This window comes from Gekko japonicus, unplaced genomic scaffold, assembly GCF_001447785.1.
Source record: "Gekko japonicus isolate JY-2015 unplaced genomic scaffold, Gekko_japonicus_V1.1 scaffold456, whole genome shotgun sequence".
Lineage (NCBI taxonomy): Eukaryota > Metazoa > Chordata > Lepidosauria > Squamata > Gekkonidae > Gekko > Gekko japonicus.
In genome coordinates, this window is record NW_015170902.1 from 988,034 (window position 1) to 1,004,168 (window position 16,135).

Below are 16,135 nucleotides of genomic sequence, written 5' to 3' on the forward strand. Positions count from 1 at the left end.
CATTCATTTCACACGCTAGCAAGGTCATGCTCAAGATCCTACAAGCTAGGCTTCAGCAGTATGTGGATAGAGAACTGCCAGAAGTACAAGCTGGGTTTCGAAGAGGTAGAGGAACTAGAGATCAAATTGCCAACATTCGCTGGATTATGGAGAAAGCAAGAGAGTACCAGAAAAAGATCTACTTTTGCTTCATTGACTATGCTAAAGCCTTTGATTGTCTGGATCACAACAAACTATGGCAAATCCTTAAAGAGATGGGAGTACCAGACCACCTCACATGTCTCCTGAGAAACCTATATAAGGGTCAAGAAGGGACAGTCAAAACCGGATATGGAACAACTGATTGGTTTAGCATCGGAAAAGGAGTACGACAAGGATGTATATTGTCCCCTTGCTTATTTAATTTATATGCAGAGTACATCATGCAAAATGCCAGCCTGGGTGATTCAGAAGCCGGAATTAAGATTGCTGGGAAAAACATCAACAACCTCAGATATGCAGACGATAGCACTCTAATGGCAGAAAGTGAAGAGGACCTAAAGAGCCTCTTGCTTAGAGTGAAAGAAGAGAGCGTAAAGGTTAGCTTGAAACTCAATATCAAAAAAACTAAGATCATGGCATCCGGCCCCATCACTCCTTGGCAAATAGAAGGAGAAGTTGTGGAAGCAGTGACAGACTTCACGTTCCTGGGATCCAAGATCACCGCAGACGGTGACTGCAGCCATGAAATTAAAAGACGCCTGCTCCTTGGGAGGAAAGCAATGGCGAACCTAAACAGCATAATAAAAAGTAGAAGTCCGTATGGTCAAAGCAATGGTATTCCCAGTAGTCATGTATGGCTGCCAGAGTTGGACCATAATGAAGGCCGAGCGCCGAAGAATAGATTCTTTTGAATTATGGTGCTGGAGAAGACTCTTGAGAGTCCCTTGGACTGCAGGGAGATCAAATCAGTCAGTCCTAAAAGAAATCAACCCTAACTGTTCCCTGGAAGGCCAGATACTGAAGCTGAAGCTCAAATACTTTGGCCACCAAAGGACAAGGGAGCATGGTGAGTTTGTTAGTATTGTCTTATTTGTTTTATCTGTTTATAACAACAATAAAAATTATTATTAAAAAAATACTTTGGCCACCAAATGAGAAGGGAGCACTCACTGGAGAAGACCCTGATGCTGGGAATGACTGAGGGTCAAAGAAGAAGGGGACGGCAAAGGATGAGATGGTTAGAAAGTGTTATCGATGCAATGACCATGAAATTAAGCAAACTCCGGAGTACGACGGAAAACAGGAGGGCCTGGTGTGATGTGGTCCATGGGGTCATGAAGAGTCAGACTTGAGTGTGCGACTAAACAACAACAACAATTATTTCAGCCCACTTAGTCTTGAGGAAGTCGACAAATTGCTCCTAACTGTACACCCTACCACGTGTTCCCTGGATCCGTGCCCTTCATGTCTAATTAAAGCTGGCCACTAGGGGCTTTGAGGTGCACTGTGGGAGATAATTAATAAGTCCCTCACTGAGGGGCTGTTCCCAGAGGTACTTAAGCAAGCAGTGGTGTGCCCTCTCCTGAAAAAGCCATCCTTGGATCCGGACGAATTGGCCAACTATCAGCCGGTTTCCAACTTGCTCTATCTGGGCAAGATAATAGAGAGGGCAGTGGCAAATCAGTTACAGGGCTTTTTGGATGACATTTTCATATTAGATCCCTTACAGTTCAGTTTCCACTCGGGCCACAGGACGGAGACGGCACTGGTCGCCCTCCGGAGGCATCTGGATCGAGGTGGAACGGCAGTGCTGTTCCTGTTAGACCCGTCGGCTGTGTTCGACACATTCGACCATCAGCTACTGGTCCGCCACCTTGCCGACATTGGAGTACAGGGACTTGCCTTGCAGTGGCTTGTTTCCTTTCTCCAAGGTTGGGGACAAAGGGTGGTGCTTGGGGAGCAGCAGTCCCAGAGGCACCCACTGGAATGTGGCGTGCCCCAAGGGGCACTGTTGTCCCCGATGCTTTTTAACATCTACATGCGCTCCCTTGCCCAGATTGCCCGGAGGCATGGGCTGGATTGTCACCAGTACGCTGATTTTTTTTTAAAAATTGAATAAACACTTTATTGAGTTTTATAATTTTCCATAAAGCATTCACAGTTTTTACACATATAAAACAAGTATAGATATTGAATAACTGGTTACCAGAATAATAGGTGCATCACAGTAATATTATTTGATAATACGCTGATAGTACGCTGATGACACCCAGCTCTATCTGCTGTTGGGCAGTCAGTCCGACTCTGAACCAGAAGATCTAGACCGGGCGTTGCAAGCTGTGGCTGCTTGGCTTAGGCTGAACCGGCTGAAATTGAATCCGACGAAGACGGAGGTCCTATACCTGAGTCGGGGTGGTCCGGGGGTAGGGATTCCACTCCTGGCCTTCGATGGGGCGCCATTGGTGCCAGCGCTGGAGGTTAAGAGTTTAGGAGTGCTCCTGGACATCTCCTTAACAATGGAGGCCCAGGTAGCAGCCACTGCCAAGTCGGCCTTTTATCATCTCATGCTGATTAGGCAGTTGGTTCCCTTCCTCGAATGCAACGGCTTGGCAACAGTGATCCACGCGATGGTCACCTTGAGACTCGATTACTGTAATGCCCTCTACATGGGGCTGCCCTTGTCCCAAATCCAGAAGCTGCAGCTAGTGCAGAACACCGCGGCGAGGCTGTTATTGTGTCTTCCTATGCGGGAACACATTCAGCCTGCCCTAAAAGCATTGCACTGGCTGCCTATAGCATACTGGATTTGGTTCAAGGTGCTGGTTATTACCTTTAAAGCCCTTTATGGACAGGGACCTGCATACCTGAAGGACCGCCTTTCCCCATATGTCCCCCAGAGATAGCGCTGCGATCAGGGACCCAGAATCAGCTGGTCCTCCTGACTATCAAGGAGGCCAGAGTAGCAACAGTGTCATAGATGCAACGAACATGAAGTTGAACAAACTTCAGAGGACGGCGGAAGACAGGAAGGCCTGGCGTGATCTGGTCCATGGGGTCGCAAAGAGTCGGACTCGACTGTGTGACTGAACAACAGCAACAAAGCATGCAGGACAGCAGTGGGACAAGGGTGTGATGCTGGAGTGGTGCTGGTGTTAGCTAGTGCTTAGGAGCACAGAGTTTGAGGAGGGGAGGGAACCCAGCAAAGAGGTGATGCCATAGAGCCCACTTTCCAAAGCTGCCATTTCATGTAGGGGAACTGCTGTCTGTGGTCTGGGGGTCAGTTTTAATTCTGGGAGACTTCCAGGCCCTGTCTGGAGGTTGGCAACCCTATAGCCATGTCACGTAATGGGAAAGACCCTGGTGGGCTGTTGCCCTGGAGGGCCAGTGGTGGCCAGGAGCAGGCTGAGCCAAGCCTCAGGACCTCTGCCAGCACCACAGGGCTGATGTGATTCAGACCCCTCTGTGGCAGCGGTGACCTGTGCCAACTCAGTTGTTAGTGCTTCTAGCACCATGGGGGGAGGTGATGGGTGAACCTCACCCATTCTCAGTGCTGCTGGCTGGGTCAAAGCTCAGCAGCTTCTACAGCCACTGCACTGTTGAGCTTGAGGCCATTTTGAGCTGCAATATACTGCTGAACTCTAAGCGATTGTGTTCCAGCTAAGATTTTGTGGAAGGCTCTAGAAAAGAACCCAGACGAGGCCAGGAATTCATTTTGGGGAGGGGTTTATGTACTTTTGCACCCTGCCTTTCTCCCCGGCGGAGACCTGAAGTGGCTTACAACATTCTCCCCTTCTCCATTTAATCTTCACAAAAATCCTATGAGATAACATTAGGCTGAAGGAGAGTGATTGGCCCAACATCAATCAGCAAGCTTTCATGACAAGGTGGCAATTCAAACCTGATTCGCCTAATCATAGTCCAACACGCTAACTCCTACAGTGGCTCAGATGAAGACATCTGTGATGGAAACCACGGTATTCAGAGAGAACAGCACTACAGATAACAAGGCTAGTTGATATGAGTCCGCCAATCAGCTGTCCTGACTCCTGAGCGCAAACATGCTTCTCTGCCCTGTGTGTTGGACCAGAAGCTTCATTGGAGGTCACCTTCAGGTTTCTTCTTCAGACATGTGTGGTTGTGGTTTTCCTTGTAACAAGGAAGTTCTGGGCTCTTCCTTCTCACTCTCATTTGCTCTCTCTCGTTCAAGATGCCATGAAAGATACCAAGACTTCATTACTTACAAGTGACGCAATCCTAGGGAGGAAGATTCTTCGAAGCCTGGTGACAGATTATCACTGAAGACAGTAATGTTTTTAAAAATAACTGTACGTGGGAAGGGAGGAGTGATCTTGACTCCTGAGTTCTCTGGAAGACCATCACATCATGCTGCCTTCTGTTTCGTCAGACCCTTGGTTCATCAAGTTCTTTACTGGCAACTCTGACTGGCAGCAGCTTTCCAGGGTCTCAGGCTGAGAAAGGTCTTTCCCAATAACTGCTGTCCAAGACAACTAGAGAGACCAGGGGTCAGACCTGGGGCCTTCTACATGCCACTCAGTATCTTCCAGGGGTTGATGGGAAGAGTCAAGATGCTCTTGGAAAATTCATGCCTTCCCAGGGTTCACAGATAAAAACGTCCGTGCTTGTAATACCACCACTTTAATGAGGATTATTTCCCCCACTGCATGTACATACATCTCAGACACACACAGGATGACACATTCCAAAGACTCTTCACTGTTTACTGTATTCAGTAGGCCAGGTCTGAAAAGCCAGGAAAGTAATCTCTCTTTTATCGACCAGCAAAATGTAACTGCCTGATAGTATAGTGGGTCAAAATGAGCTTCAATGGTGTGAGAAGGTCATTCAGTTCATTATGTGGCTTCTTCATGTCATCTCATTGGAGACCCAAGGAAGTGTCCGTGGTTGGCATCTCAGGACTGACCCTGGGGAGATATGGGTTCAGATCCTCACTTTGTCAAAAAACTCATTGGGAGCCCTTGGGAGGTTTACTCTAGAGCAGCCCAGTCTAACTCTCTGGGTTGTTGGGGGGGGGGGGAATAAAGTGGATAAGAGTTTAATGAGCTGCTGGGAGGGAGGGAGGGAGAATAGCAAGCTAGTGACACTTTGTGGTTAGAGAGTTGGGCTAGGATCTGGGAGACGCAGGTTCAGATCCCCACTCTACCACAGAAACATTCTGGGTGACTGTGGGCTAGTCACACACTCTCAGGCTAACCTGTCTTAGAGGGGTTGTTGTGAGAACAAAATTAAGAAAGGAGAACAATGTAAGCTGTTTCAGGTCCTGAGAAAGGTGGCATATAAGCAAAGTGAATAAATGTTGGTGAGACGTAGCATCCCTTCTGTAAACCCCCGCCCCCCCCCCAAATGGTCTAGGTAACTGAATTGTGGACATATTACGCGAACATAATTTTAGAACAACGTTTGAGTCCAGTGACACCTTTAAGACCAACAAAGTTAAGCTTTTGTGTGTGTGCACATTTCTTCAGATGGTATCTGATGAAGTGTGCATGCACACAAAAGCTTATACCCAGAATTAAACTTTTAACATGGTTACTCGCGTGAATCTATTAACATGATTTTAGTAAGACATCCCTGGAAGGGCATAATAGAGACAATGATCCACAAAATATGGTCCGTCCCTGGTTTTTTTTTCCTTTAGTCTATCCAGAGGCGTTGAGGATTCTCAGTTTGTAAGTCTCCTTGGACCTCTTAGATGAGGAAAGGTGAGGTAAAACTATTTTAATAAAATTAATAATTCAGGGTGTTTGGAGCATGTGAAACCTCTTCTGATGAGGCTCGTGAAAGAGCCTGGCTCCCTTCCATACCACCACTCTGTCCTTCAGGGAGTAAGCTTGCAGCTTAATCTAAGGGCACAGGGCCTTTGAACTCTGTTTCCATGGTTGCTGCTGGAATTTATTATCTGTTTGAACATCCAAGGGGCGAAGACAATAATCTTCTTGATGTATATTACTTGCCAAAGACCACTCAAGGACCTTCATGGCTGACTGGGGATTTGAACCCATTTCTCCCGTGTCCCAGTTAATCCACTGTGTCTGTAGCGCCACACAGAAATCCATATGTTTGCCTTCTTTGGATGTGATTTCATTCTCTTGGCCTCTCTGAAACTGTCTGTGTTCAGTTTGCCTTGGGAAGATCCCTCCCCAACTCCCATCTCAATGGCCTGTAACTTCTTCAGTTATTCACAGTGTAATCCTAAACAGAGTTACACCTTTCAAAACCTATTGGTTTCAGTGGACTTAGAAGGGTGCAACTGTGTTTAAGACAGCCCTGTCAGTGTTCTGAAAACTTTAGCAATCCCTTAGAGGCAATCAACCTCCGAATACCAGAGCCAGGAGGCAAACTCCAGGGAAGGCCTCTGCCTTTACTTTAAGCCCTGTCGGTTGGCCTTCCAGGGCCACTGTACTGGGCTTGATGGACCACTGCTCTGTTCCAGCAGGGCTATTCTTGTGTTCTGTGGTAAGGGCTGGATGTATTTCAGAAGGTGCAGCAAAAATACAAGTTATCTGTCTTGATCTTTTAAAAAATGTATTGTAGAGTGAGTAAAATATTATTGGCTCACTTGACTTCACATGAAATCATGGCTTAAGTGAACTAAATATGTGACTGAATGCAGGCCACTTCACTTATTCCAGGATATTCCAGCCAGGATCTGAAATTAAATGGATTGAAGTTGGTTTATGAACCACAGTTAATCTTAGTTATGCTTCCTCCAGGAACCTCTGGGCAATGTGTGTTGTTCTTGCTTCCTGTGTTTTGTCGTCACAACAGCCCTGTGAGGTAGGTTAGGCTGAACAGGAAAAGTGGGGTGTGTCATTTATGTAAACAATCAAAACAAAAACGTGGGGAATAATTTGCAGTCCTGCACCACTGCGGAAACAGTTCTGAGGCTGATTGAAGATATCAGGCTGAATGAAATTTTGCAGCTGATTGAGGTAGTGGCACGTGTCTCCCAAGGCAAATACACCCACAGCAGAAAAGCAGTGAAGTGTAGTGGGTACAGTGCTGGATGTGGATCTTGGAAACCTAGGTTCAGATCCCTAGTCTGCCATGGAAGCTTGCTGGGTGACCTTGAGCCAGTGTCTCCCCCTCCTCCCCTTCACAGGGTGGTTGAATCTAAGGAGATAAGGTGGGATATATTGTGCTCTTTTTGTAGCAGGTACTCATTTGCATATTAAGCGACACACCCCTAATGTAGCCAATCCTCCAAGAGCTTACAGTAGCTCCTGTAAGAAGAGCTCTGTAAGCTCTTGGAGGATTGGCTACATTAGGGGTGTGTGGCCTAATATGCAAAGGAGTTCCTGCTACAAAAAGAGCCCTAGCCTGCACTCCTTGGAGGAAGGGTGGGATAGAACGTTTTGGACAGAAATACAGGCTGACTTCTATTTTACCTTCACCAGAACAACCTTGTGAGGTAGGTAGGTAAGGCTAAGAGAGGGTGCCTGGCCCGGGTACACCCAGTATGGTTCCATGGCAGTGTAGGGATTTGAACCTGGGCCTCCCAGAATTAGGGTTGCCAACCTCCAGGTGCCAGCTGGAGATCTCCCGCTATTAAAATTGATCTCCAGACAGCCAATATCAATTCCCCTGGAGAAAATGGCTGCTTTGGAGGGTGGACTCTATGAGCATTTGATCCTGCTGAGGCCCCTCCCCTCCCCAAACTGTGCCCTCCTCAGGCTACACCCTCTATTTCCCAAACCTACCCAGACTGGAGTCCAACACAGTAACCACAACACAATGCTGGCTAAGGGACTCTTGCTCACGTGTAGTTTTGAAAGCCATGGTGTTCTGTTTGGGCAGAAATTCTTTTTGTAGCAGGAACTGCTTTGCATATTAGGCGACACACCCCTAATGTAGCCAGTCCTCCAAGAGCTTACAGTAGCCCCTGTAAGAAGAGCTCTGTAAGGTCTTGGAGGATTGGCTACATTAGGGGTGTGTCGCCTAATATGCAAAGCAGTTCCTGCTACAAAAAGAGCCCTGCCTGAGCATAGTCCAGGCTCGTGAGTTAGACAGGCATGTGGGGGGACAGGTCTGTTTCGTGTGTGTGTGTGTGTGTGTGTTCTGCATCTGCATCTGCATGTGTGCCCTGCACTGGACTTCTTGAAGGGAGAGGCGTTCTTTCTGGGGTCAAGCAGGGCCAGCTTTACCCAAAGGCTAAAAAACATGCCTTGTTCAGAACAGCTTTCTGAAAACAGAACCCTATGGGTGCCTGTAAACAAAGGTAACTTTTGTGCTGGTACAGGCTAGCCAGCATCCTCTTCTTACACCCTGTGCCAGGCAGCATTTAACAAGACAGCATGGTAAACTCCTCTCAGGGCTACTGCACCCTCCGCCTGCACAATGATCTTTAAACTCTGGAATGAGAGCATGCAAATCTCCACCCCATGACAAGCTTCTCTGGCTGATTTTGGCAGATTAAACCACTGTTTCGGGCACGCTAGCAGGCCTGCTTGTATTTTATTTTTCCAGTCTGCTGGCAGCCCTACAGTGGTCACCTGGGAATGCCTGGAGGGGAATCACACATTCGAGTGTGCATGCTTAACTTCTTGCATTGGCACAAAGGGGGAAAGGGTTCAAATGCTTTCAGGAGTACTCTTGTTCATGTAGAATCACCTGGGGATATTTCAGTCTGATTGTTGTTGTTGCATCTTTTCTGTGCCACTTTTCTCCCCAAAGCGGCTTACTGAAATATCCAGAACAGATCAGAATAAGCCATGTAATTGAAATAAGACACCACCCCCCCTGGGGTACTCCTCATTTACTGGGCTGGATGTCATAAGCTCCAGGCAAAGATCCAAAGGCCCTTTGGCTCATGCCTCTGGCCACACCCAGACCTAAGAACCTTCCAGGAGAGGAGGCAACAAAGTCAGGCCAGACAGAACTCCTCTGGATGTTAAAACAGAAAAACAAACACAAAGCTCCTTTTCCAAGAGAACCTCTTGTTTGAAAGCACCCCAAACAGTCTTGCCAACATCCTAGCTTTACAAGTGCCAGGAGGGAGTTGTCTTCAGAATGGGGATTCCCGTTCGCACTGAGTTTCTTCAGGTTTATTTACTTATTTATTTCATTTATACCCTACCTTTAAGGGAAATTTATCGGACCCTATCAATACCTATGGAGCTGCGGTGGCTCAAGTGGTTAAGACGCTGAAATGCAGGCTGTGAAAGGTCAGTAGTTCAGCAGTTCGAGACCCGGGTGCCGCATGATGGAGTGAGCTCCCATCTCTAGTTCCAGCTCCTGCCAACCTAGCAGTTCGAAAGCAAGAAATTGCAAGTAGATAAATAGGTACCACTTCGGTGGGAAGGTAACAGCGTTCCGTGCGCCTTGGTGTTTAGTCATGCTGGCCACATGACCACGGAAACGTCTTCGGCTTTGAAACGGAGATGAGCACCGCAACCCTAGAGTTGGATTCGACTGGCTTTCGAGCAAGGGAAACCTTTACCTTTACCTTTATCAATACCTATAGGGGAGTTAGGCAAGGTTGTTTACTGGCTCCTTTTTTGTTCAATTTTTACATCAATGACATTGTAAATCATTTGGATTTACCTAGTTTACACCCCCCAAAATTACAACAACCCCACATTTTTATCCTTTTATATGCAGACGATGCCGTCCTTCTAGCTAGAACACCTGTTGGCCTTGGAAGAGCCCTCAGGAGATTTGCAGATCTTTGCATAAAGAAGGAACTGGAAATAAATTCTCAAAAGACCAAAGTCATGGCCTTTGGACCTAAACAAAAGAAAAGGACTTTCTTTTGGACATTCCCTTGAGCAAGTCTCTTGCTTCAAATACTTAGGCATGGCCCTCCAGTGTACAGGGGCCAAAAGAGCTCATTTACAACATGTGGCAACTCAGGGAGAAAGAACTGCAAATGCCATTCTTAAATTCTATTGTACAAAGGGGACACATTACGTTCCAGCTGCCCAAAACACTTTCAGGCAAAGGCAGTTGCAGAAATGCTTTATGGCACCTTCATTGGGCCTTCAGCCTCTAGCTTTGCTCCCCTTGAGAGGGTCCAGTCCAAATTTCTCAGAGCGGTCCTACAGGTCCCGAGATGCATGCCAAATGTATTATTACGATTAGAAACGGTCACTTTGAAGATGGAAGCCAAAATTACTCTGAGCTCACTTCAGTATTGGCTTAAAATAAATTTCCAGCCAATGGGGCAACTCATTTGCTCCTGTCGGACAATTTTCAATCTAAATGGCTAAAATCAGTTCATAACAAACTACATGTACTTGGTTTCACTCCCCAAGCGATTTTGGCCATGTGCTGGGATCAGGCAAAGTTAGCTCTCAAACAGAGAATAATGAACATGGAGAGGCAGGCAGATCTTGGTAAATATCCCAACTTGAGAGTACCTGAGCAAGTCAGATACCGCCCAGTCCCTATGGACTACTTATCGCATTTAGATACCTATAAGTTTAGGAAAGCCTTTAAGTTAGCTAGATGTGGGGCTCTCCCTTCCACGGTGCTTGAGGGTAGATACAGAAGGGTCCTGTTTCACCGGAGACTCTGCCAGTGTGATTCTGGGGAGGTAGAAACCATTGAACATATGATGTTTAGATGTAACTGGTAAAATAAGGCCCGAGACAAATATATCACGACTTTTGTAAAAGAAACATCTGGCCAGACAGACTGGGAGCGCTGCAGAAGACCGGAAACGACCAGTGAGACGACCAAGGCGATGGCTGAGGTCATGCGCCCTCTACTGGAACAGCTCAATGTCTTTAAAGAGCAGATGTCAGTGGTAACAGCGAATATAACAGCGCAGCAAAAGCGGCTTGCAGTTGTAACAACAAGCATCACTGCTCAATAGACACAAATAACGGACTTGATCCAAGTAATGAAGTAGGATGCGGAGAAAGTAAAGGAAATAGCTGAGACAACGCAGAAAGTGAGGAAGAAAGTGCAAAAATTGGAAAAGAAAACTTTCTTTGGAAGATCAGATGCTGCAAGTGCAAATGGATAAGGCCAACATGGTCCTGCACTTCCAAGGGGTGCCAGAGAATAGAGGAGAGAATCTTAAAGAACTGATGAGTGAGCTACTCGCCCCAGCAACAGATATAAAGGCGGAATTGTCACTCAACAATATGGATGTGGCCTACAGGTCATATTCAGGATATATAAAGAAAAATAATCTGCCTGGGGAAATTGTAGTAAGATTCTCGAAGAGGCATATCAGGGATGCTATCCTGAAAGCAGTGGCTGTGACACCCCTGAAGGTGGGGGAGAATGCGGTCAGAATGCTAAAGGATATTCCATTTGAAGTAAGGCAACGGAGAAAGAAATACAAAGAACTTGTGCTCTTCCTCCAAACAAATTCAATTGGATACAAATGGCTATTTCCAGAAGGAGTAGCATTTAAGATCAAAGAGAAGAAGGTTAAGATTGACTCTGTTCTTAAAGCTCAAGAATTTCTAAAGGAGCAGCTGGGAAGGTCAGAGGAAGAGAAAAAAGAAGAAGACAGCAGGTCCAGCGGCGAGCTGGAAACTGGTTCATCTGGTGAGGACTCTTTGTCTGAGCTGGGGGCAGCAGCCCCGAAAAGTCCCTACAAACTGCGGAAAAGAGAGAAGAAGTAGTAAAGGCTGAAGGACTCTGAATGGTGCCTTTGAGAACTTTGGTTCCAGGGGATGATGGGGGGCACTGTTATTGGGCAATTAAATGTAAATGGGGAGGGTTAAAAGTTCTAAAAGATTGACACAGTTCATAAGAAGTACAAAGATGATAAGTTTGGATGCTAAAAAAAAAAAAAGCTAGTTAGAGGATCTCCTCTCTTGGGTTTTTAGTCAGTAGTGGGTTCTTTACTTTCTCCCTTATATGTAGTTTTCCCCTCCCCCTTTTCTGTTGTAGTTTTTTGTAGTGTTAAAAATATCAATTAAAAAAATCCCCTCTGTGGGCTCAAAAAAGAAAAGAAAAGAAAATCGGATTATTACTGAAACTGTGGCTAAATTTTGGGCGACATGCTATCACATTAGAAATGTACGACTAAAATTATAAAACTGTTTTTGCTCTTTTTTATTTCTTACTGCATTTGTCATACATTTTTATGGTCTTATATATATTTATTGCATTTTACCTAGATATTTTATAACTCTATATCCAAACATGTCTTGGTTAATGTTTGGCGCAATGCTGTAATAAACATACTACTACTACCCTACCTTTGTCTCCAGTGGACACTCAAAGCTTCCAGGGCTGAGTGGTGATTTGAACTTGGGTCTCCCAGATCCTAGTCCAACACTCTATCTACTACGCCACGCTGGCTGTCCCAAGGAAGTTCAAGAACAGAATACCAATTTAGCACTGTTGGCTGCCAGTCTCCAGAAGGGACAGATTGCCCAGCTGAGATCTGTCCTTAAGCCATGTATCAGATTGGCCTGGCTGAAAGGGCTTGGAAGTATGCAGCTCCCTCATACTGAGGCGGCAGCACATTGGTCACCTGCCCTGGATTCCCTGATGGGAAGCAACAGGCAAAGCCGTTGTCTTGTTTCCCAAGTTCCTTGACCCAGAGCAGGCCAGGGATTGAATTTGTCCCCTCACCACTTTGTCAAGGTCCCATGTAAAGAAAAGGTTTACAGATGCAATGAATGGCACAGATGAACCACTTCTCTATTTATCTACCTGTACGTTTTCATCCTGTGCCACTCTGGATGGCATACATGGTTTTCCTTTTCCAGATTTCCCCAGTCCTAAACCACACTGTCTCCCTGCATCGAAGTACCTAGGGTTGCCAACTATCTGAAGAAGAGGATGTTATTTATCAAGCCATATTTTTATTTCCATGCCATGGAAAGCTTCCGTTGCTCATTTGCACCCATTAAGCCTCTATCCAGGGTTGTCAAGCCCAGTCTGACAACATGGGAGACGGGGGGGGGGGGGGGCGGCAGTTTGTGATGGCATAATGTCACTTCTGAAGAAACCAGGAAATTACTTCATTCCTCTCTAGGAATTGTCAGAAACTCTGTGGTTAAAAACCAGAGATTCTCAGAGACGTGTGACATGACTTCAGTCCTCATGTGCCCCCCCCCCCCCCGCCGCCTCTGGCCACTGGAGTGCAGGCAGACCGTGTCTGCTGGGAGCAGGAGATTTCCTGCCCTCAGTGGGCACATAGTAACCTTACCTCTGTTAAAGGGACAGGACATTTTTTCCAGGTTGGCAACCATAAACGTGCTGTGTGCCACCTCCAGTTGGGGATACGGCTTCTTCTTCCAAAAAAGCTAACTTGCACATCATGTGCTTCACTTCTGACCGTGGGCTTTCCACCAGGCCAAAAAGCAGAAGGAGCCCTACTGTTCACATCCTCCTTGCTTTTTCCAGAATTGTGGCAGGAAGTTGTGGTCGCCCTTGCCAGTTTCGTCACATGAGTGCATTGTTTTGGGGGCTCCAATTCTGAACATGTGTTTCTTACTAGAGGACTGGCATGAAAAATCTTGCAGCATTTGGGGTGCTGTATACAGTTCTGGCCATCCTGCCTCCAAAAAAAGAGAAAGATGTAAGTGTGGAAACCAAGTGCTGAAGGAATTGGTGTGCCTTCCTAATGAGGCTTTCAGTTTGGGGCTTTCAGTTTAGAAGACTAATGGGGGCGTGATAGAGGTCTATGCAATGACGTTTGGTGTGCAGAAAGCAGAGAACTTTTCTCCTTTTCTCAGAATACTGAAACTTACAGAAGTTAGTGGGTGGTTGATTCAGGACAGCCCTTACAAAGTACTTCTTCATACAGAGCATGAGTACCATATGGAACTACTGCAGGATGTGGTGATGTCCCCAAGATGGCTTTAGAAGGAGGATTAAGGCAATCTGTGGAACAAAAGTTCATCAGTCTCTCTTAGCCCTGATGACCAGATGGAGTCTCCATATCGAGTGGCAGTGTACCTCTGAAGACCAGTTGCTGGGAAGCAACAACAGGGCCTTGGTCTCCTGTGCCCTGCTCTTGGAGTACAGCACCCAGCCTGTACCTTCCCTGCGGTGTAGAACAGCCCCATGTCAAACAAGGCCTAGGGGCCGGAACCGTCCCGCCCAGGGCTCTTATCTGGCCTGCTAGCAACTGGTGTGATGGAGAGAACAGGAGGCTGCTCGGGGGGGGGGAGTAGGTGGAGCCACTCTGATTGTGGCTTCAGCATGGAAGAACAACGTCATCTGCATCAATCAGAGCTTCTTTGCTTCAGTGGCAGTCTCTCTGGTAAGCTGGGAGCCGCTGCAGCCGCATTCATGCTGGCTCAGGGTTCCAAGGTGAGGTTGCACGCCTCTTCGCTAAGCCTGCAGCTCCGGAGATCGGCATTTGTGTAGGGGGGCGTGCAGAGGATCCTCTGCTAGGGCCTGCTGGTGGCCAGTGCCACCATATCCACGCCTCCCCCCATGTGGCAGCTGTGCTTTGGCCCATGGGGGGTGTTCTTTGGCAGTTTCTTCCACACATCAGGGGCCTAGTCCTGCCACCAAGCACGCAACTTGGCATCCCGCTCCCCCATCAGACAATCTGGCAGCCTCCAGTCTGGGGTGGATGCCACCACATGGGGATGGTACAGCTTGCCTATGATCCCTGGCTTCAACCCCCAGCATCACCTCACCATGGATCGCCTGCCTGGCGACCTTGGCCAGAGAAAGCCACCGCTACACTGACATCTCCAGTTTGCCAGGCTTTGCTTGGCCTGCATCCCGCCATGCATGTGGCCTCGTGCCTGGGCCACCACCACCTTGCTTCTACAAGTGGTGGTGGTGGGGGTTAGTTCAGTGTCTTCCCAGTCCCCTTCCCTGGTGGCTCAAGGTCAGGGGGGAGCTCGCAACATCTAGCCACTTTGTGTTTTTACCCAGGGGCCCAGGCTGACTGCATTGGTGGTGGGGGCAGGCTGGAAAAGGGGTTTGCCTACCCTCCAGAGAGTGTGGGGGCATCCGCCCAGCGCTGCACTGCTGGCTCTCCAATCCACCCATGCGGTTTTTCCTCTTCACTCCCCCCCCCAGCCCACACAGCCTTGCTGTGGGGACACACCAACTTGGGGTTTACCAGCTGCTGCCTTGTATAAAGTTTGTATTTGCAGTACCTGGCGTTACATTTTATGGCACACCGGCTGGCCCAACGAAGTGACATTTGTGTGAGATCCATAACAAATGAGTTTGACAGCTCTTGGTATAGAAGCTCAAGGGTCTTGGAGAGAATATTGGGCTGTATGGAAGACTGACACTTGTGGACCTGAAATTTCTCATCCTCCTTTCACACCCATCTTCTTTCTTTGCCTATATTGTAGGAAGACACTTAGCTTGGGGCCTCCCACTATTTTATGAGTGGCTCCACCTCTATGGCAGCCATTTTGTGGTCGCAATCACTACCTTTTCTCAACCTTCTAAAAAAGTCCACAAGTTCAACAAGGCTGGGGATCCCAGATGCCCAGGCTGTATGGGAATTCATCCCCTAGGTAAACTTAGGCTGTATGAGAATTCATCCCTAGGTAAACTAGGTAAACTCTTCTGTGTAAACCAAGATCAGTCACATTCAGACCTTTGTTGTTTCTCCAGCGGCTACTTCCGAGAGATGATCCGGAGCGACATCCGGAGGGCTCGAGAAAGATACAGTGGAGCACAGCTGAGCCATGAGCTGACCAGCATTCAGCAACGCCTAGACAGTGTCGAGTGCCTCAGCCTTGACATCGTCATGAATTTTCTCCTAGCCTACCGTGATGCTCAGGTGAGTGGGATTCACTAGTCCAATCAGCCCAGTATAGAGATGTAAAATTTCTGGAAATTTTGAAGCTCAGAAAAAAGCCCGTTTCCCCCCCGTTTTTTTCGGGGGGAAACGGAAACTTTCGGAAAAATTGAAAAAAATTGCTACATTAGCATTTCTATTGTCTTTTCTAGATTGAAAGTCATTCGGTTACTTTAGGAACATAAAATATGACTATGGACATTTTTACTTGGCATGAAATTATCACAACTAGCATATTAAAAATATAGTGTATCCAAACGATTATTACAAACAGAATACCCACCCACATGCAAAAACAAAACTGAAACCTTTTTCTTTTCTTCTGACAATAGCACCTCCTAAAGGAAGAAATGAATCTTGTTCTTGCATTGGAGAGTTCAGTTTGTAACCTAGGACTTGCTTGTCCGCAGTGCAGAGAAA

At 47.1% G+C, this 16,135-nt stretch overlaps 1 protein-coding gene across 1 annotated transcript in view; it reads left to right on the forward strand.

Annotated features, from left to right (window-relative positions):
- Positions 1 to 16,135, forward strand: part of MAP3K6 (mitogen-activated protein kinase kinase kinase 6) — a 100,255-nt gene that overhangs the window by 33,196 nt on the left and 50,924 nt on the right. The window contains exon 5 of the mRNA XM_015418605.1: positions 15,529 to 15,697. Within this exon, the coding sequence (XP_015274091.1) occupies positions 15,529 to 15,697 (169 nt within the window). The remainder of the gene's footprint in view (positions 1 to 15,528; positions 15,698 to 16,135) is intronic.